The 19,040-nt window shown below is 41.5% G+C and overlaps 2 protein-coding genes across 2 annotated transcripts; one reads left to right on the top strand and one right to left on the bottom strand.

Moving 5' to 3' along the window:
• Positions 1–1,087: 1,087 nt before the first annotated feature.
• On the bottom strand, positions 1,088–6,149 carry htr3b (5-hydroxytryptamine (serotonin) receptor 3B). Its single transcript, XM_027006103.2, has 9 exons — positions 5,618–6,149; positions 5,006–5,172; positions 4,759–4,803; positions 4,525–4,634; positions 4,162–4,331; positions 3,685–3,842; positions 2,297–2,507; positions 1,988–2,197; positions 1,088–1,818 (listed from the first exon to the last, which is right to left on the bottom strand). Exons 1-9 carry the CDS (start codon positions 5,652–5,654, stop codon positions 1,553–1,555), a joined length of 1,374 nt encoding a protein of 457 aa, XP_026861904.2. The 5' UTR covers positions 5,655–6,149; the 3' UTR covers positions 1,088–1,552.
• Positions 6,150–6,348: 199 nt separating this feature from the next.
• On the top strand, positions 6,349–18,782 carry usp28 (ubiquitin specific peptidase 28). The gene is made up of 26 exons (XM_027004451.2): positions 6,349–6,543; positions 7,759–7,833; positions 8,151–8,274; positions 8,603–8,690; positions 8,846–9,008; positions 10,148–10,234; positions 10,465–10,602; positions 10,824–10,894; positions 11,006–11,082; positions 11,179–11,327; positions 11,424–11,551; positions 11,669–11,764; positions 11,862–12,020; positions 12,505–12,719; positions 13,032–13,102; positions 13,248–13,476; positions 13,775–14,107; positions 14,190–14,323; positions 15,798–16,100; positions 16,214–16,309; positions 16,415–16,593; positions 16,877–16,955; positions 17,063–17,142; positions 17,235–17,358; positions 17,747–17,942; positions 18,084–18,782. Exons 1-26 carry the CDS (start codon positions 6,496–6,498, stop codon positions 18,254–18,256), a joined length of 3,615 nt encoding a protein of 1,204 aa, XP_026860252.2. The 5' UTR covers positions 6,349–6,495; the 3' UTR covers positions 18,257–18,782.
• Positions 18,783–19,040: the final 258 nt, after the last annotated feature.

Below are 19,040 nucleotides of genomic sequence, written 5' to 3' on the forward strand. Positions count from 1 at the left end.
TTACACGGTATGTTTGCCGTGGGCTGCCTCTGTCAACTGATGCGCCCTAGGGTCTGTATCCCTGAGCTCCCCATAAGCACTTCCTGCTACACCAATTAATCATCCCCTCATCCACCACATCCCTCCACCTAAACAGGCTGAGATCACCTCGAAAGCGACCGTGTCTTGAGACTTTGCTGGTGCAAGTTATAATGTTTTTAACTGCTCTAGTGCAGTAAGTTTATTATAAATCTAGCCTCTTGTTACTCACATTATATTCTTCGGGGGGCAAAGGGAGAAAGCGGTGTAACGCACACAGTAGCTGCATTCACGGTAGTGCCATAATAGTAATGTTAGTCGAACTGGAAATTAGATGTTTGTATAGTACATCATATAAGATTGTGGCAGACTAATCATTTTAAGGTAGAATATTTCAAATGAAATCAACGGCGCTTAACAAAAGGACGGGGGGAAAGTGTAGCACAATCGTTAATGATTTTTCCCACACTTACGCGCTGGTTGTCTGGCTGAATATCCGTACCCGGCATTCGTGACGATTCTGGGGTCATATTTCTCAGCGAAGTTCGAGTCAATTTCCATGAGCACTTACTACATTAAACTGAGACTCTATACTCTGCCCTGCCATGATGAGACTTCATTAGCTCTACATTAGTCAGCTGATTAGATTTGTGCCAGGAAAATATTACCAGAAATTTGTTGAGGAATTAAATTAGGTTTTATTTTCTTACTGGACAGCCAGTTCAGAAACACTGTGTAATGAAGACTAACTGTAGTGACCTGCATATGGCTGTGGTTTATCTTTCAGTGAGCAAATGAGCACATGAGAGCTGGATATATTCAGGTACTGATATATGATTCTCTTTCAGTTTAAAGATAAAGACAAATAAGTATGAATCTATTATACTGATATGTGTGCAGTGCTTAAAACACCAGAACTGTGATGACAATACAGGCCGAATACTCTATATCTTAAGCACCAGAATTTGTTGCCATTGTTGAACAGACTTTTAGAGACACTCACTGCAGAGAATAACTAGTACAAGATGGTTCCATGTTGAAGTTAAAGAAGCTAGACACAAAATCTTACTTGGCTTATAGATATTTTACTGTTCAGGAGGACAGCATGTGGTGTTTGAAGAAAGTGTTCATAAAGCTCAAATTTGCATTGTGTACTTACAACAATCACATCAACCTTTTTTAATAGAAATCTTTCTTTTCCACTATTTATGTAAACAGACATCATTTATATAACCCTTAAATGTGTAGAACAGCTCGGCTGACTATAGACATATAAAGCTGTTTTTCTTCTTTTTTTTTTTTAAAGGAGCAATTTACCCTGTGAAGTTTAAACTTAACAGATGCAACATTTTTTTCCCATTCATCCAATTTTTAGATTTGATTTTATCAGAATTTTAATTATTATTATTTTTACATTTTTGTGACAGAGTATTGCAATAATATCTTACTGATGTTTATTACAGTGTTCATTGCACAGAAATCTGTCCAATCATGTACATGTCTTTCTGTCTGCCTTCTTTCCTGTCAGGTCCTCTCAGGCTGAGCTCCAGCTGCTCCACAACAGTAGCAGAGTGCTGGAGTAGACAAGCAGGATGAGCAGATAAATGCGGAACAAGAACTTGTCCACTTTGTAACAGAGTGCCAGCCATTCTGCCTGAGCCACACCATCGTTCTCCTCCTCCTGCAGGTGAAGCCGGAGGGAGACCATCTCCTGTAAGACCTTCTCCAGCTGCGGAACACTATCTGGGGCCTCTGTCAGAGAGAGCAGGTCTGTCTCAGGTGAGAGATCAAACTCATAGCCTGGAAGAATAAACAAAGACAAGTGTTAAACAACACTGCTGATAGACGATGAATGCTGTGTATTATATATAATCTATGTTTTGCTTAATTATTTTCTTGTCAATCAGCTATACTCAAAAAGATGAACGGTGTTTATGAAAGAAGGCAAAATGCTGTTCCCTCCCCCCACCTCCTGAATGATCTATGTCATCCAGGGTCCTCACAGAGGTGAACAGACTCTCACTGAAGGTCTGGTCGGTCGAACCATACTTGTCCAGCAAGCAGGCAGAGATGGACATCTCCTTTACCTCTTTCTCACTGTGATGCAGAAGCTTCACTATAAAAATTGACTTGGCCAGACTGAGAACCAGGAGAGCCATACAAACAGCAAAGAAAATACCTACAAAACAGCATAATCGTTATAATAAAAACGTTTATAACTGATGGGTATGATGCACATAGAACATCGAACCAAAGAAGACCTGATTTAATAGCATACCAATAAGTGGTGTTTTGATAGCTGTAGCAGGGATCTCATCCATCAGATTCACCCTGAACACTGTGTAGCCCAGCAGAATGCTGGTTTTGAAGGTGATGCGGGTGCCACTGTTTGGTGGCAGGTAGAAACTGATGACATCCACTACCATGAGAAAGATGCTGGGAATGAGTAAACTCACCACATACAGCAGGGGGCGCCGGCGGATCAACACCTAAAGGGTACATGGGCACAACAGAGTACGATTTGGTAACAAGCTGCACCAGACCCACTATGCAGTACCGTTGTAATACAAAGGGCAGCATGTATCTCATGTTGTCATAAAAAACTAATGTAAACATACTAGAAGGGCCAAGCTGAGGCGGATGGATGGATGGATGGATGGATGGATAACTTTATTACTAGTAGAAATACTACATTTAAAGGGTAGAATAAGGACATTATAAACATTATAAATGTCTGTTTAAATTCCCCTGAGCCCCAATTTAAGCCTATAGTATCTGCTCTAGAAAAAGAGAGCAAAAAGCTAACTGTTTTCTCTCAGTGCCTTTAAGTGGGACCAGCTAACCATGCATTTCACTTTGCCTCCTTTAAGGTTGCTTAAACTTTCACAGTACAACAAAGACCAATTTCACACTGACTTAAACGCCCCCCCTTACCACCACCACCACCACCACACACACCGCCCCACCCCACCTATTTCGGCGATGAAGGAAAACACAAATATGGATCCGTAAATGGCTTGCGCCAATGAGCCATGGAGCCAAGGTAATCAAAGTGCCTTAGCGTTTCCCCTGGCGAACCCACTCTTGGCATAACGGGGTCGTTCGCCCAGCGGCTTGTTCCTGCCACCAAGCAATGAAACCATTGATCAAACGCCATAGAGACAGGCTCATTATCGTCATCCTTGCAGCACGCTGTCCATTGTTAAGCCACATCTATAAGCATTACCGCACCGTTGTTAACAGCCACAGAGAGCTTAGTGTATGCGCGGTGACATGTCACATCGCTGCCAATACCCGAGCTTGACCTAAAGACTTTTTTATATTTGGCTTCTCAGTGGAGGCAGTGGAAGAACTAACATCTGACAGTGCAAATAGTTTGTTTTCTCTGTCCCTGAGATGGATGATAATGAAAGCCGGGTATTCTTCCCTTTTTCTCTTCACACACTGTTGGGAGGGCTACATAATATATGCCTAAATTAGTCAGCTATCACAATTTTAAACTTAGACTGCAATCAAAACCCCACTGGGCAGTTGGACAGCTTTTTGTGCACAAATGTATGGATCATTTTTTAAAATGTTGAAAAATAACTCTTGGTACTTGTTTTCCATGTAAACTATAAAGAGATTTTTTTTGTTGTAACCCAATGAGCAAGTGTTGATACGCACATTAAACTGAATGTGTGCGTAGTCCCTGTCAGCCAAGTTCAATTTCCAGTAATGAGAGGGCACTGAGAGTAGCTCCCACTCTCCATCGTTCATGAACTCCCTGGTGTCGTTGGCAATGTCCTCAGCAGTCCTCCACAGGGCCAGGTCCACTTCACTCACTGAAGAGAGACATCAGCATGGGTCAGTTCCACTAGACCAAGATTTTATGAGATTTTAAACATTTACAATCTACACATATGCCTTGTCTAGTGGAGGAAGGGGTGTAATAGTCTCCTAAAGATGAGTTCCCAGAGAGCCCTCGCTCGCCCACCACGCACAAACACAAACCTAACGATGTGGGAAAAGGGAGATTGTTTAAGAGAAAGCTCTTGAGAGATTTTTAGTGATGATCTGAGAAATTACCTCAGCTCAGTTTATATGCAGGGTCTATGAGAAAGAAGAGTGAAAGCACACAGAGGACATAAGGAACAGCCCTACCTGAATGAAGCCAGCTGCGGAAGGTCAGAGTGCAGTTCTGCTTGTCAAAGGGAAAGGCATAAATCTCCAAGTCACAGGCTGAGACCACCTGAATGGGTTTGTAGTTCTTCACTGTTCCAGAGGAGTTCACGTACACATATGGGATGGCGGGAGATCTGCCCTCATCCACACTTGAGAGAGATAGAAGAATAAGAAAATGTATGAAACAGAGGTGTAGGCAGTCCAGACATAACAATCGTGTTGATCATTGTTTATGGGGGGTTTTTTTGTCCAACCTTTAAACCACCCCAGTTTATAGGTAGAGTTGTTTGACAGGTTCAGTTGAATAAAAAGGGCATTTTTAAAGATATTTCTTGTTCTAACAATTCACTGATGATGATATCGGGCACCCAAATAGCATCAGAAGAAAGGGATATTTCTGTGATTCCATCAAATTCCTCAGGATCCCATACAAGAAACTCATCTTTCCAGATCTACAGTTGGAAGAAAGTATAGTTTAGTATGAATTTTTGTAAGGAAAAGACTATAAAGAATTTAACATATTTAGGCACACAACTTGTTTATATTTGACTTATATACTAATAAATTGATACCAACTTGGCGATACCAAATACTTGTTGTCACTTTTTGGGTCTGTCCATCCTGTGAAAAACAAGCATAGTGGAATGTCTGTACAATAAAGGACACCACTTGTAAGGGCCAGTCGAACACAATCTCTAGCTAGAAAATATGTGGGATTTGGATAAAACTAACTGTAAGAACAATAGTTTGCTCTGCAAACATTAGATAGGTGAAGAATTTGCCACAGAAAACAATTTTCTGAGAGAATGGTCAGCAGACTCACCACTTCTAGAACAGACTGGATAATGAGGTCGATAAAGACCACAGTGGGGCTGGTCCAGTTCAGGACGGGTCGGACACCGCAGTCATACCTGCGTAGCAGTGTCCGGGTCAGCTGGTTCAAGGCAGACCTCTTGGGCTTCTCTGGTGCTGAATCAGCCTGGCAAATCGCTTAGCAGTGATGATTGTAAATGAGCAACAGCAGGCAGTACAGAAACCCTCTGATCACATGCAAAACATGCTTTCTGTGATGTAAGACATTTTCACATATTAATGTATGACATGCAATATTAATCAGTTTTAAACTGTTTTTTTGTGACACTTTCTTTGTATTATAATTTTATTGTTATTTGAAATATAATGGGGATTATTGTTCAAACACCCTGCAGGCATTGCGCTATTAAAATGTATCTCAAAAACAGTTTCTAGATGTACACAACAGCTGTGCAGATCCACTCTGTGCTAAGAAGACATTGCAAAGTATTTTTGTGTATTTGTTTTGTATGTACTGTAAATAAAAACACTTGTACTACAAACAATTTCAATATACATTTGTTTCTTATGCCTAATAAAGAGTACACAAAGTTTACATAGGTTAAACTGTATTCGGTCTTACCTGAGAGAAGTACACACAGCAGGAAGTTGACAGACATAACTTTACGTATTTAGTTGCGACTTAAGATGAGAACATCCAAATCTATTCCTGTGTAAATGCTAAAATGTTTGCAGTTAAAAGCTTGCGCACAAACTGTCCTCTTCGTGAAAGCAAATGTAGACGGATTCATTTCAGATTCGTCTTCACTTACATGTCTACAATGTACAGAGGCATCAAACCTTTGGTGCCCACGGCAGTTCATTGATTTTCTATGATGATGGTAAAATGATACTGCAGGAAAGCAGGAAATTGACATCTCTAGTTACTGCCCCCTCACAGGACTCCGAGCTTGTGGGGAGTATTAGGAGCTTTTCTTTGTCGCTACTGATATCATACATTTCAATAGCCTCAGTGGATTTAAAGGAGATTTACAAAAGCCAAATGAATGAACGTTTTCCCCTAGGGGCCACATAGAACCCAGTCAAAGCCACATTTCTTAGTTTTAATATGCAGTGAATTATAAATAACTGCTTTTTCCAATCTGAAGACGTGTATCATGTTATTGGGACCAGGTTATTTTATCAGGTCTTTTTTTTTTTTTAATTGAAGAAAACTTGAATTAAAAAAATATTTACTGTTTGTTCTTCACTAAAATGAAACAGTGAAACGATAATAAACAGAATGTTAACTGGCGATAGCTCATATGAGTTCTTCAAACTGCAAACCTTCAGTCTAATTAACGTCTGCCCGCTGCTTGCGCGTTGAGTCTGCAGGGGGCAAAGTCGCTTGTCCTCGTTGTTCGCGCTTTTCTGGGAGGGAGCGACACATGGAGTAGGTCATACACCGAAGCCAGGGCTAAGGAAGCTGGGGGAAAAGTCGAACTGTCCTGCTCTGCGGCCATGAGAGTTGAACAAGACTGTGAAAATGGGGAAAACTCGGCAAACTCGGTGAGAAGAAGGCTAGTGTGCTCTAGTGTCCTGCGCTTTTGTTCATACAGTTGCGGTCATTGCTAACTTTGGTCGTATGAAGCAAAGCAATTTAAATACCATCCCGCACATGGAACATTATTTTGTGGGTTTTATTTAAATATTGTTCCTTCCATTTATACATTAATAGCACAAGTCAGCATTTCTGATACATTTGTGTAAAAGTTGTATTTACAGCGTTACTCTGCTGTCTATCTGGTTACTAGCACTGATACTGTAATTTACTGGAAATTGTTATTCTGAGGGTACATTACAGAGGCCATTTCTCTGTTAGTTTTAGCTAGTTCTTGACCATGTAAATCATGTAACCCTATGAATACTACAGATGTTTACATATTTTATCTATGGAGTAAGCCACTGAGTAAGCATGGAAAAAGAACATTTCTTGCCTGTTGTTGCCAAGTTCTTGCACATTGTTCTTTTGGAATCTAAATTCTTTTGCTGTTGTGTTAACCAGCTTTATGGTCATGCTTTAATGGATTAATGAGTAATGATTGTGTCCACTGTATGTCCTCCAATCTCTGTCAGGGGTTAGTGATTTTTCCCTCCATTATTTATGTCTCCCTGTGCTGGTGCAGGCCATGATAAACAGAGGCATTATCTGTGTCAGGGGGCCCAAAATAGCGCGTGAGCCAAGGTTTAGAGGCCTTCAGCTTTCCATATATGTCTCCTGCTCCCAGGCTAGTGTTTCTGGCTGCTTCCAAAGCCGGTCTGACATTCCCACCTGCTACTTGAGCAGCTTTATATAGCCCCTCACCCCCCATGCTGTTCTCATGTGGCCTGCAGTGTTTTTAATGTTTATATGCCACCTATGCCAAAGGTATGTCCCATACAGTATCTAACAAAGAGTGAATGAGTATCAAAGTGGGTTTGAGCTTTCACAGTCTAATTTGCAGTCACTGTGAGACTCCACACATTTATCTTTGTGGAGAATGTCTCTGGTAAAATATTATCTTACGAGAGTCTTCCATATGTAATTTGGTGTGCACTCGGTGGCTCTCCACCAACTCCTGTCCTCATTCAGGTGAAATGAGACCCTTAAGCGGAGTGCTTGAGATGTCGGCTCTAATGGCAGATTGCTTCTTATATCATTTGCTCAGTTTGTGGAGTCATCAGTTTGCACATGTAGTGTCCTCTTCTGCTCACTGTGCTGATTATGATGAGTTATTTGTTTAGAATCAAATACTGCTTAACCAGCTGAGGGAGATCACTGGGATTCGGGACTTGAAGGTTCTCGAGAGTGCCCTGAAAGTAGGTACAAACTGACATGTCTCTTCTTTGCTAATAGCAAAAACCGTAACTCAGTTTGACTTACATGAACCTAGATTGAAAATGAACTTAAAGCACACCAGTGTTAGTAAATATGTAAATCACACCATGTGGGGTTTTCTTAATCTGTAGCAATTGCAGTGGCCCAACTGAACAGGTTCCCCAGGCAAAATGTATTGCGATACTTTTACTTCAGTTTCACAAGTTGAAAATAAAAGTTGAAGCAGCCTCTTCACACAAAACCTGAATGGTTAGTCACTGGCTAGGTTCTGCAACCTCTGTCCTTCCTTTGATTTCAGGCAAGCCAGGGTGACATTAGCCATGCTGTTGGCTTCCTTACCACACAGTCACCTCAGGAAGAGCAGGCGTGTGAGGAACCTTCTACTGCTAACCATCACAGAGAAGCCTCTGACACACATGGCAGTAAGCTCACCAGAGGATAACATTAAACCCATAGTATAAGCACTCTACTGATATTAAAGCTTTAATAAATACATATGTAAGTTACATACACACTTTATACAAAAAATACAATAAAATAAGGTCCTTGCTTTTTTTCTATGAGAAACACAAAAATATCTTATAGCATGTGTCATGAACAAAACTTAAAAAGCACATTCATTACAATGTGATCTAGTATAGATACAGAGTGGATTTTCCCATTTTCTGCCTGCCTTGTACATCTCAATTATTCCTTTTATAAGGTTTTTGCATCTCCTTCTTTGCTACTGTAACTGGTGCTTGTCCTTAGGCCCAGCTAAAGATGACCTGCAGACGGCCATTGAGCTAAGCCTGCAGGAGTCCCAGCAGGCTGAAGCAGAGGAGATGGAGTTCCACAGGTACCCGCAGAGGGCTGCACTCCCAAACCTCCCTTAGCCACACAAAAAGGCTGCTTTAAAAGAGCAGAACCTAAGGGCCCGTTGAAGAGAAGCAAACGGCGGGTGGTACAGTGAGGCTGTTGCGCTAATTGGACCTGGGCTGCGTTGTCCCCCAGGGCTCTGGAGGCCAGCGCGGAGGAAAACGCCACCCAAGTGAAGAGGAAGAGGGATGAGGTGTCAGGGGAGACCTGCAGCCCTGCAGACTGGATCCGACAGGAGGGCTGGCCTGTGGGCATCCGCAACGTGGGCAACACCTGCTGGTTCAGCGCTGTCATTCAGGTAGGCGGCTGTATGACTTGGAACATTTGGCTTAAGCATCAGGTAGGCTAGTTTTAGGGGCTTTGTGCTGTGTTCAAAGTTTATTAGGGGTCAGTATTCTTGATATAATAGCAATAGATGATCATGTGATTGTCAGAGTAGAGCTGTGCTACGTGATTGATGCAAGAGTGCATTTTTCTGCTATTGGAACATGTGACTTGAATAGGTACAGTTGCAGAACTGTGTGCTATTAACTAAACAAAAAGGTTCAGAATGTTCTTACCCTGACTGTAATCCAGTCATACTGCGCAAATGAAATTACCAGTGTTGCTAATGACAGGAGGTTTGAAACAATGAGGCTGCTTCTCTTATTTCTCTGATGCAACAGCATCTCAGTATTTTAATTCTATTATGGCTATTTCAAAATGAATTTAGCTAGGCTTCTCATATGTCTGTGTTGAAATTCAAACCTGCATTGATACTGATAGACCAGAAAGAAAATTTAATAGTGTTGAATGATACACACTGTATTTAACTTTAAAGGCTGTCTTGGATATAAATATGGTTAGTTGTGATGCAAAATGCCCTTAGTTTACTTTTTTTTTTTTTTTTTGCAGCTAAAAATCTGATTGTGATGTCAATAGAAACTAGAGCTTTTATGCTGTAAAAGTAATTTCTATGTTTGTCTACCTATTTTGCTTCACATTCCATAATGGTAAGTGTGCTACTGTACTGTATGGCCAATATTAGCTTTTTTTTTTTTTTTTTTTTAACCTATTAATTTCAACTCTAGATTTTTTGTATATATTTGCCTTAGTCTACACCATAATATTTATTTTAGATGCTTCATGTATTTTTCCATTTGCTAGAAACAGAATGGCGAGTTTCCAAGGTGCCATGGGTTAATTGGAGCAGATGTTTGCACTATTTCACTTTTAATGGGCTCTACCGGAGTATTAGAGAACTCATCTGCCACCAGTAGTTTTGTGATGAAAAGTATTCGTGTTAACCTCATCTCTGACCTGCTTTTAACTGTTTAACATCCAAAAATTCACCTCACCCATTACTCATTATTTCCAAATATGTCTTGTGGTAAATGAAAGTAAATGAAAAAGATATGCCAGTGTCATGGAGAAACCTTTCGCTTTTGTTGTTCTCAGTCTCTGTTCCATCTGCCGGTGTTCCGCAGACTGGTGCTCAATTACTGCTTGTCTGAGCGCGTGCTGGAGAAATGCAAGAGCCACTCTGTGAGTAATCAGTCACCTGGGAGGATCTGGTTCATATTCTGACTAACATTCTCACACGTTCACTTCTGGGATGTAAAAAGTACTTTTTCCATCAGTGTCATTTAGCTGTAGTTTATATAGAGGTTTTAGTACCATTTGTTTGTATGCCTCATAGTGAGAAGTGTTTTTCAGCAATACCAGGGTAATGTTCCTCTGTGTATGTAACATATGCCTGGGTCTATGTGTTTCAGGAGAAGAGAAACATAGCTTTCATGCAGGAGTTGCGGTGCCTCTTCGCACTCATGGTGGGCTCAAACCGCCGCTTTGTGGACCCTTCTGCTGCAGTGGAGCTTCTCAGGGATGCCTTCAGAACCAGTGAGGCACAACAGGTACACAAACAGATGTTTAGCAAGCTGGATATGACCTCACTGGGCACTGAATATTACACTGTACACTGTTGATGTGAACTGATATATTCTTCTAGCCCTCACGCATATGAAAGTCTGGGATTGTGGGTGAGGCATACTTTAAATGCTTCTGCTGCTCAGCAGATGGCTCAAATGCACAGTAATGTGGTTAGCAGGGACTCTGCTTGGCTTGCTTCATCTAGGATGTTAGTGAGTTCACACACAAGCTGCTTGACTGGCTAGAGGATGCCTTCCAGCTGGCCGCCAATGGAAGGTAATCTTAAAAGCTTAAAACAAGAAGCGTTTTCATTCGTTTTTAGTTTTGTATTATTTTTTTTATTTTTTGAATAAGAAAAAAAAACTTAATTTGTACTCTCATTTTCAGTAATCCTGGAGATAAACAGGACAACCCCATGGTTCAACTTTTCTATGGGACATTTGTAGCTCAGAGAGTTCATGAGGGTATGAGAAAATGAGACTTTTTTTGGTGCGCTCTTTATTATTATTACTAAAATTATTGTTATCATTATTGTTTATTTCTGACTTAACTGTACACAGGCACCACTCTGTCCACCATTGAGCAGTTTGGACAGTACCCTCTACAGGTGAATGGGTTCAACAACTTGGATGAATGTTTGGAGGGAGCAATGGTGGCGGGGGTAATCGAATCCCTGCATTGTGATCAGACAGTTTCTTCTGGCCAGGAGGTCGGTACTCTGATATAAAGTAGAATTTTTGTAACTGCATTAGATGCAGCAACAAATTTAGTAAATGGTGTAAATGTGTAACTTTGTTGTTTTCAGAGATGGTTCTCAAAGTTGCCACCTGTGTTGACTTTTGAGCTCTCTAGATTTGAGTTCAATCAATCTTTAGGACGACCAGAAAAAATACACAAAAAACTTGAGTTCCCCCAGATTATTTATATGGACAGGTAAGCAGAAAGCGTGCTATATACATGTGTCCAAATCCAATTTGTCCATAGTATTTTTTTTAATGTAGCTTATTAACAAGTGACTTATTCTAGATGTCTTTTGTACTATATGAGCAGATACCTTCACAAAAATGTTGAACAGACTCATGGAAGAAGAGGAGAGGTGAAGAGACTCAAGGACCAGTTAACAGTTCTGCAGCAGAAACTTGAGAGGTCAGTACTGAACTGGACATTTTTTGTACATCCTGTTAGAGCAGGAATTTTCTAAATGTCACTCAATCATTGCATTTGTATTCTCCTTATTTTAAAGCTACAAAAACTATGGCTCTGGGCCAACCAAATATCCACTGGCAGACATGCTACAGTATGTGCTGGAGTTCGCTACCACAAAGCCCTTGACTACGTCTCCTGCTTTGTTAGCACCTACCAACACCATTATACCCATGGAGCCCAGCTCAGAAAACACCAGGCAAGGGCTTTTCCAAACCTCTGTGAGCACATTTTGGTATAAATGTACTATAATTGTTAAACATATTCAACTTCCACCTTGTCACAATGTTTTCTGACATCTCTCTAATCAGGGTCTAGTTTGCCGAACACTGTAGTCAGTGTGGTGTATGTTTCCTTTCAGCTTTTTTTTTTTTTTTGGGGGGGGGGACATTGCTCACACCACCCAACCTAACACATCATATGAGTAATGTGAGCAAGAATTATTGATGGGACACCCACCCACCCTCCTAAAACAAACAAACAAAAAAACTACGCCTATGACTGTAGTGTTAATCATATAATGTCATATCAGCTAGCAGAGTGCTTGTATAATTATCTGTGTGTTTTTAAGGAACTCAGTCCACAAGAACATACATGATACATGTACTAGCATAAATTTCAGTACATAAATAAAAGAGCTGAATAAATAAATAAATGAACTTCGTTCACTTGAACTGCATTAGCGAAACAGAACCAGATGATGCAGGCTCATCTGATGGTCCAGGCTGTACACTGACCGCTACACAGAGGACTCCCATACACAAGCCCTTCACGCAGTGCAGACCCCCCATGGAGGGCTCACTGCACCCGGCCCCCCACAACGTGACCGAAGAAGAGCTGAGCTTCGTCAGGGGCTGCCTGCAACGCTGGAGGGTCGAGGTAGAGAACAGCATAAACGGTATGTCCTCTGCATGGACCCTGAGGCATTCTGACACATTTTCCCTCTTGTGTGAAATACCAGTTAGAACTCTTCTATGACAAGGAAAAACAGAAATGAACAATCACCCAACTACACCAAGTGTTCACCAAATGTTTTCGCCCTCTCATCTCAGTAGTATCGACTTCTGTTTGAGGGCCGCATGTTGTGCCCTTTACCGTATTGTATTAGAGCACAGCCTTATTTTCGAGAAGATACCCTAATGTGTTTGAGTGTATCAGGAGCCTGGCCTCAGGTGCACCCTATTGATCAGGGCTCTCTCCTTGCATTTAGAGCTGAAGGCCAACATTGACAAGGTCAGCCAGGCTCTGGAGGGCATGTTCTCAGATAACAGTTTGTGTCAGGTAAGGTCTATATCCCAAACAGCCCTTGGCCCTAGAGTCTGGAGGTGTTTATATTTCCAGTGCTTTTTGAAAAGGGATCAATTTAGGTCGTAGCATTTACTATTTAACTTCCTTTCCTGAATAAAGTTTTCTCTGGTGTCTTCAGGTGCCTTATAGGCTACATGCGGTCCTGGTCCATGAAGGACAGGCTTCTGCTGGCCATTACTGGGCTTACATCTATGACCACACCCATAAACGCTGGCTCAAGTACAACGATGTCATGGTCACTGAGTCGTCCTGGGAAGAGCTAGTCCGAGATTCATATGGAGGCATGACCAACGCCAGTGCTTACTGTCTCATGTACATCAATGATAGAATGCCCCACCTCATAGCGGGTACTTTCCCATGCCCTAGTCTAATACTGAGTTTACACATCGAAGGCGTATAATATTTGAAATTGACTCTCTGTAGCATGTAGTGATAAACATCTTGTGTACACACAAATTGAAAAATATGCCATAAAAAAAGTTCAATCCTGGGCCTTTTTAAGTTGTTGTATCTATTTATCTATGTAGAGTGTAATACTTAATTTTTGTATGTGTTTTTTTTCATGTGTTTGAACATGCTGAACCAGCAATCTGTGCTCTCATTGCATCACTGTTTTCTCAATTATGTCCTCTGTCATAATGGAAGAGGACACAGATGATGAGACTGGACAGGTTTTGCAAGGCATGGATTCCCTTCCTTCCATCCTGCGGCGCTACGTTCGTGAGGACAACCACTGGTTCCAGCAAGAGCTAAAAGAGTGGGAAGAGCAGTTTTGTCAGGTACCTCCAGAGGGGGCGTCTGTTCCCACAGCACATGCTTCCATCAGCGGAGAGGAACCCACTTCCAAACCACAGCACCTGAAAGCAGAGGCACCTCTAAAGGCAGAGCCAACACCAGAGCCAGACCAAGAACATGCCCAGGTAGCAATTGAAGAACCAGTCTTGGAACCAGCACAGAAACCAGCCCAGGATTCAGAAGGTCAGTTCTTTTTCCAGATGAGGTAAGACAGCTGGCAGCATCTGTGACAGCTCCTCATATGTCAGGTCCTTGCCCTCCCCAGAGACTGTGGCCAATGCGGTAGCTCTTGCCTCACAACCATCACAGTGCATTGCGGAGGTAAAAGGGCAGGCTGAGGAGATGGCCTCTCCCAGACTGGCCCAGGGCCAGCCAGATGAGACGCAGGAGCAGAGTCAGGTGAGCCTGTCATTCTACCCTCGCCATTAAGAAATGGGTCACATGCATGGCTTTGTAGGACACTTGTAGACTACTGTACATATGAATTAGGGTCTGTTTGCTAACTCAATGTTAAAATAAATGTTTTTATTTGTAATTTTCAATAAAGTTACTATGATTCTATTGGTAAATAACATACTACAAACATAACATACAGGGCTACCTTTCAGTTTATGCTCTTCATGGAATTCTGAACAGTGGGAAACGAAGCCACCGCTGAAGAGAAAATAAGTCATTAAAAACTTGAGCCAGTTGAACAGTTTAAGTCCAGAAACGGTTAAAAAGTCAACCTTCAACTATATCACTTTCTTCCACTGCTTTGAACTCACTGGAGAAGCTAGAGAATTTGGTTTGATCCTGAGACAGGGAGATTTAAAATGAAAGCTTGGTGTAATTTCTTCAATAACTGTTGTCTGTATTTTATTAGTTTTAATGTGATACTTACATGTATCACATTAATGTGACAAATACATGTGTATGAGAGAGCTTTCATTTTGACACCCCTTAACATATGTGTCTTTGTATTGGGAGGTAAAGATGATGAGTCAGAGAGAAAATATGAAACTGATCATATACCCAGCAAAAGTTATGACATATAGTGCCTGTATTTGTATAATGTTTTTTCTTCTTTTCCATCTAACTGGCTATTGAAATTTATCCGTGGTGAATATTATGCCCACTGCCTTGCAAATACCAGTGACCCATTTTAAGAAGGTAAGGCCCAGAGTTCATGGGCCACTGAAGGCTAGACCAGTATTCCTGACTCTTTCTGCCACAAGGCTTTGCTGAGGTTGCTGGGGATTGTGTGTCAACAGTGAGAGACGCATACTTTAAATAGATCATTGGGTTTTTGCTTCCTGCAGAGTTATGGACAAGCACAACATGAGGCCTCATTTGTGCAGTTGCTTAGAGTAATTGTCATGGCTTGTGACACTTCAATCAGCAAGCATTCGTGCCCCGAGTCATCTTTGCTTCAAGTCCTTCGATTTCTAGAGTATAGTACTGACGCATTTAACTCAATCACTTGTCTTCAGTCTGAACACCATCTCTATCATTAGTACACAAGGCTCACTGTCCTGATTCCGACATCAATACTGGTGATTTCTTTGACTTTAATCAAGTCTTATGTAGCTCGTGTTCCTCGATGTGTTCCAGTTCTTTGAGATATTAGCAACATTGTAAGTCTTATGTTGAAGATGGTTGTAAACGGTAGCAACATGACCTCTAGTGGTTATCAAGTGCTGCATTCTTCAACTGGAAGCCAAAATCAGCAAATAGCAAATGAATTACTTACAAGCAAATGGTTATGTGAATACTTTTCCCCTCTGACCACTATATATTTTTATGATGCACACATAACAATGCAAATTTAGGGTTTTATACAGCAGCGGTATACATGTTTAGAAATGTCTCCTGCTCTTTCTGTATTTTTCAGAGCTCTTTTGTGGCATCTTGTGGTGATGGAGGGAAAGCAGAAGCAGAGACTCCAGCAGGCTGTCAGGCTGGTGGAGAGCAGACAGGACGAGAGGCAGTGTCGGATCTGCAGTCCAAGCCTGAGGGGCCTGATGATCCTGAGGAGCCTGAGAAGCCTGAGGGGCCTGAGACAGAGGCCGTGTCTGCAGAACACGACCTAGCTGAGGCCACAAACAGGCAGCCTGTGAGTGAGGTGTCTGAGGTGGAGATCCCCAATGTGGGCAAGATCCTGGTGCTCTCTGAAGCAAACGGATACAATGAGGAGGTAGAAACATTGATGACTGAACACATTTACAGAATTTCATATTAGTACTTTTTTTCTTAAGCCACTGTATAATAAAATTTGCTGACACATGCCTTGTTTTCTTAACTGAACAGGTGATGCTTACCCCAGCCATGCAAGGCATTATACTTGCCATAGCCAAGGCCAGACAGGTCTTTGACAATGAAGGTCCTGAAGCAGGCCTCATCAAGGTAGACACAAGCCCCTTGTGTTTCATGCTTCTGATAAAACAGTAGACAGTGGTATTGTGAAGTTTCTGTGGGCTGACTGGATGAGATGACATGACTTTCCACCAGGCATTTCATGAGGAGTACTCCAGGCTGTTCGAGCTTTCCCAGGAGGAGACCACTCCTCAACAGGACCCTCGGCTCCAGCATGTGCTGATTTACTTCTTCCAGAACAAAGCACCCAACCGCGTCATTGAGAGAACTCTGCTGGATCAGTTTGGTGATCGCAATCTGAGCTTTGATGACAGGTATTGGTCTTTTGGCCTTCGGTCTTTCCAGATTCAGCCCACAGAAATACATGTGAGGGGACTGGCTAATAAGCACCAATACATTGGTCATTTAATTATGTCTGTGTTAGAGGGTGTCATAATTCGTGTTGTACATTCCTCTGTCTTAATCATAATGAGACTTTGATGTCAGATGGTGTATGTGAATGGCAGAGGGAGAATGCAGAACTGCTGAAGGAATAGTTCATCATTATAATGTGCTTTTGAAATTGCTAATAAGCAGTTGTTCATTTTCCTCTCTCAGGTCTATCAGTATCATGAGAGAAGCCAGAGCCAAACTTCGTCTCATCAAACCAGAGGACATGGACATGGAGGAATATATGGTAAGATCACTGAAGCTCCCTAATAACCTTGTCCAGTATATTGTCTATCATCTTGATGAAGTTACTGATTTTAACTCCACTGTTGATCTTATCCACTCTCCCACTAGCAATGGCATGACGACTACAGCATGTTCAAGACTGTGTTTGCCTACCTGCTGACAGGTCTTGAGCAGTACCAGAATGGAAAGTATGTGACGGCATTGGGAGGTGTGGGAAGAAGTTCTTTATCTGAGAAGCTGCCTTGCCGTTATGCTCATTATGGTGGTTTCCCTTCTGCAGAATTCGAGAGGCACTGATTTATCTTGCACATGCTTACCAAGACAACACAGCCCTAATTAAAAGTGGAGAAAAGAAAGGAGTGGACCACAAGTTAATAGCACTTTACCGGAGAAAATGTCTAAAGGTATGTGTCCCTGGTGTTGCCATTAAATATGTGTATTTTGTCAACAGAACAGTTTGTAACACAAGGATGCTGGATTTAGGATCTGATATACATCGATATACTATAATCTGCAGTGTACTATAGTAAGAGATATTCAAAATTGTAGTTTCGGACAGAGGCCCTTCCTTGCACAGTTAATGAAACTTCGTTTCATCATGGATGTTTCTCGGGAAACTTTGTGTACTTTACTACAACTTTGAATATCTGTGTCACATAGGATCAGATCCCTCGTCCATACATTCTTACTTATTCAGATATAAATTGCAAAGATCAGATAAATTACTAGATCAGTGTTCTTAATTTGGTACATGCTGCCATAGATAAATTCTTCATGTTGTATGCCCTGCAGGAGCTGAACAAGAATGCAGCCATGCTGTTTAAGAGTGGAGAAGAGAGTGATGTGGAGGAAGGAGTGAGTATCATGAATGACTACGTCATCCCCTGCATGCACCTCATAGTAAGAGACAACGTCAGCCACGAGGACATGGAAGTCATTGAGGCGATCAGAAACTGCTGGTGCTCATACCTCGAGCAGGATATGAATGGTGAGACTCTCGCATGTGTTATAATATCATAGAAAATATTAAAGTCAGAAGGACATTATTCTATCAGCAGCTAAATACATTTAACTGTGTTCCCCTCTTGCTCATGGGTTTCCTGCATGCTGTGGTGTGGACATGACACAGAGTCTCTGCAGGAGAAGCTGAGTGAGTTCTTGCCCAGGGTTCTAGACTGCTCCGCTGAGAGAGTGGTGCTAAAGGAACCGCCCAAAGTGAGAAAGTCACCCCATGACCTTTGTAGCCGGCTAGCTGCCGTCATGGAGTCCATTCACAGCACTTCGATCGTCACTGTGAAATAAGCGCAGATAGGTCATCGAATCAAGCGAGGCTAATTCACGGTAATGTACTGTTGGTTATCCACTGGCACAGGTTGAAGCGTCACACACTGCTTTTCTCTTGTTGCACTGACTGTAGAGCTACTTAGTTTTTTTTATACGTATTTTTAATTTTCTTTTGTCACAACCCTTCAATAAACCCTGGCACTTTGTTGCCCACTGAAGAAATTCAAAATTATTGTTTGATTGCTCATGCTCTTTTAAGATATCTGATCTCAGGAAAGATCAATCAGATTTAATTTTGTAACACAAAAAAAGTATTTGCTAAAGTAAAAGGACAAGCACCAGGTCAGTGAAGGCAAGATTAAAAAAAGGTTTTTAGATTGTTCAACTTTTCACATGTTCTGTAGATTGGCATTGCTGTGATAATAAGATTTAATAGAAATTTACTGTAGTCACATTGTCACATTCTGTTCCTCTACTTCTTTGTTCCATCCCTCTAAGCCTGTTCTGACCCGCAATAAACTTTCCTTCACTTTGATGCACTCTGTCACTGGAATTCTGTATTTCTTACTTTTGTGTCTTTCTGTCTTTTCTCATTCTTGACTGTATGATGTTTCACGCTTACCCTGTCTACTAATAATAGTAATTTAATAAGCAGACCTACTAATATCAGCCAAGTGAAGGTCCTGCTTTATGTAAAGAAAGACACACACACACACACACACACACACACACACACATACGACTACGTTACAGGTTGGTTTATTAGTATGTAGGAGTTTTCTCATTTTTATCTCTCTGTTCG

This window comes from Electrophorus electricus, chromosome 6 (assembly GCF_013358815.1).
Source record: "Electrophorus electricus isolate fEleEle1 chromosome 6, fEleEle1.pri, whole genome shotgun sequence".
Classification (NCBI taxonomy): Eukaryota; Metazoa; Chordata; class Actinopteri; order Gymnotiformes; family Gymnotidae; genus Electrophorus; species Electrophorus electricus.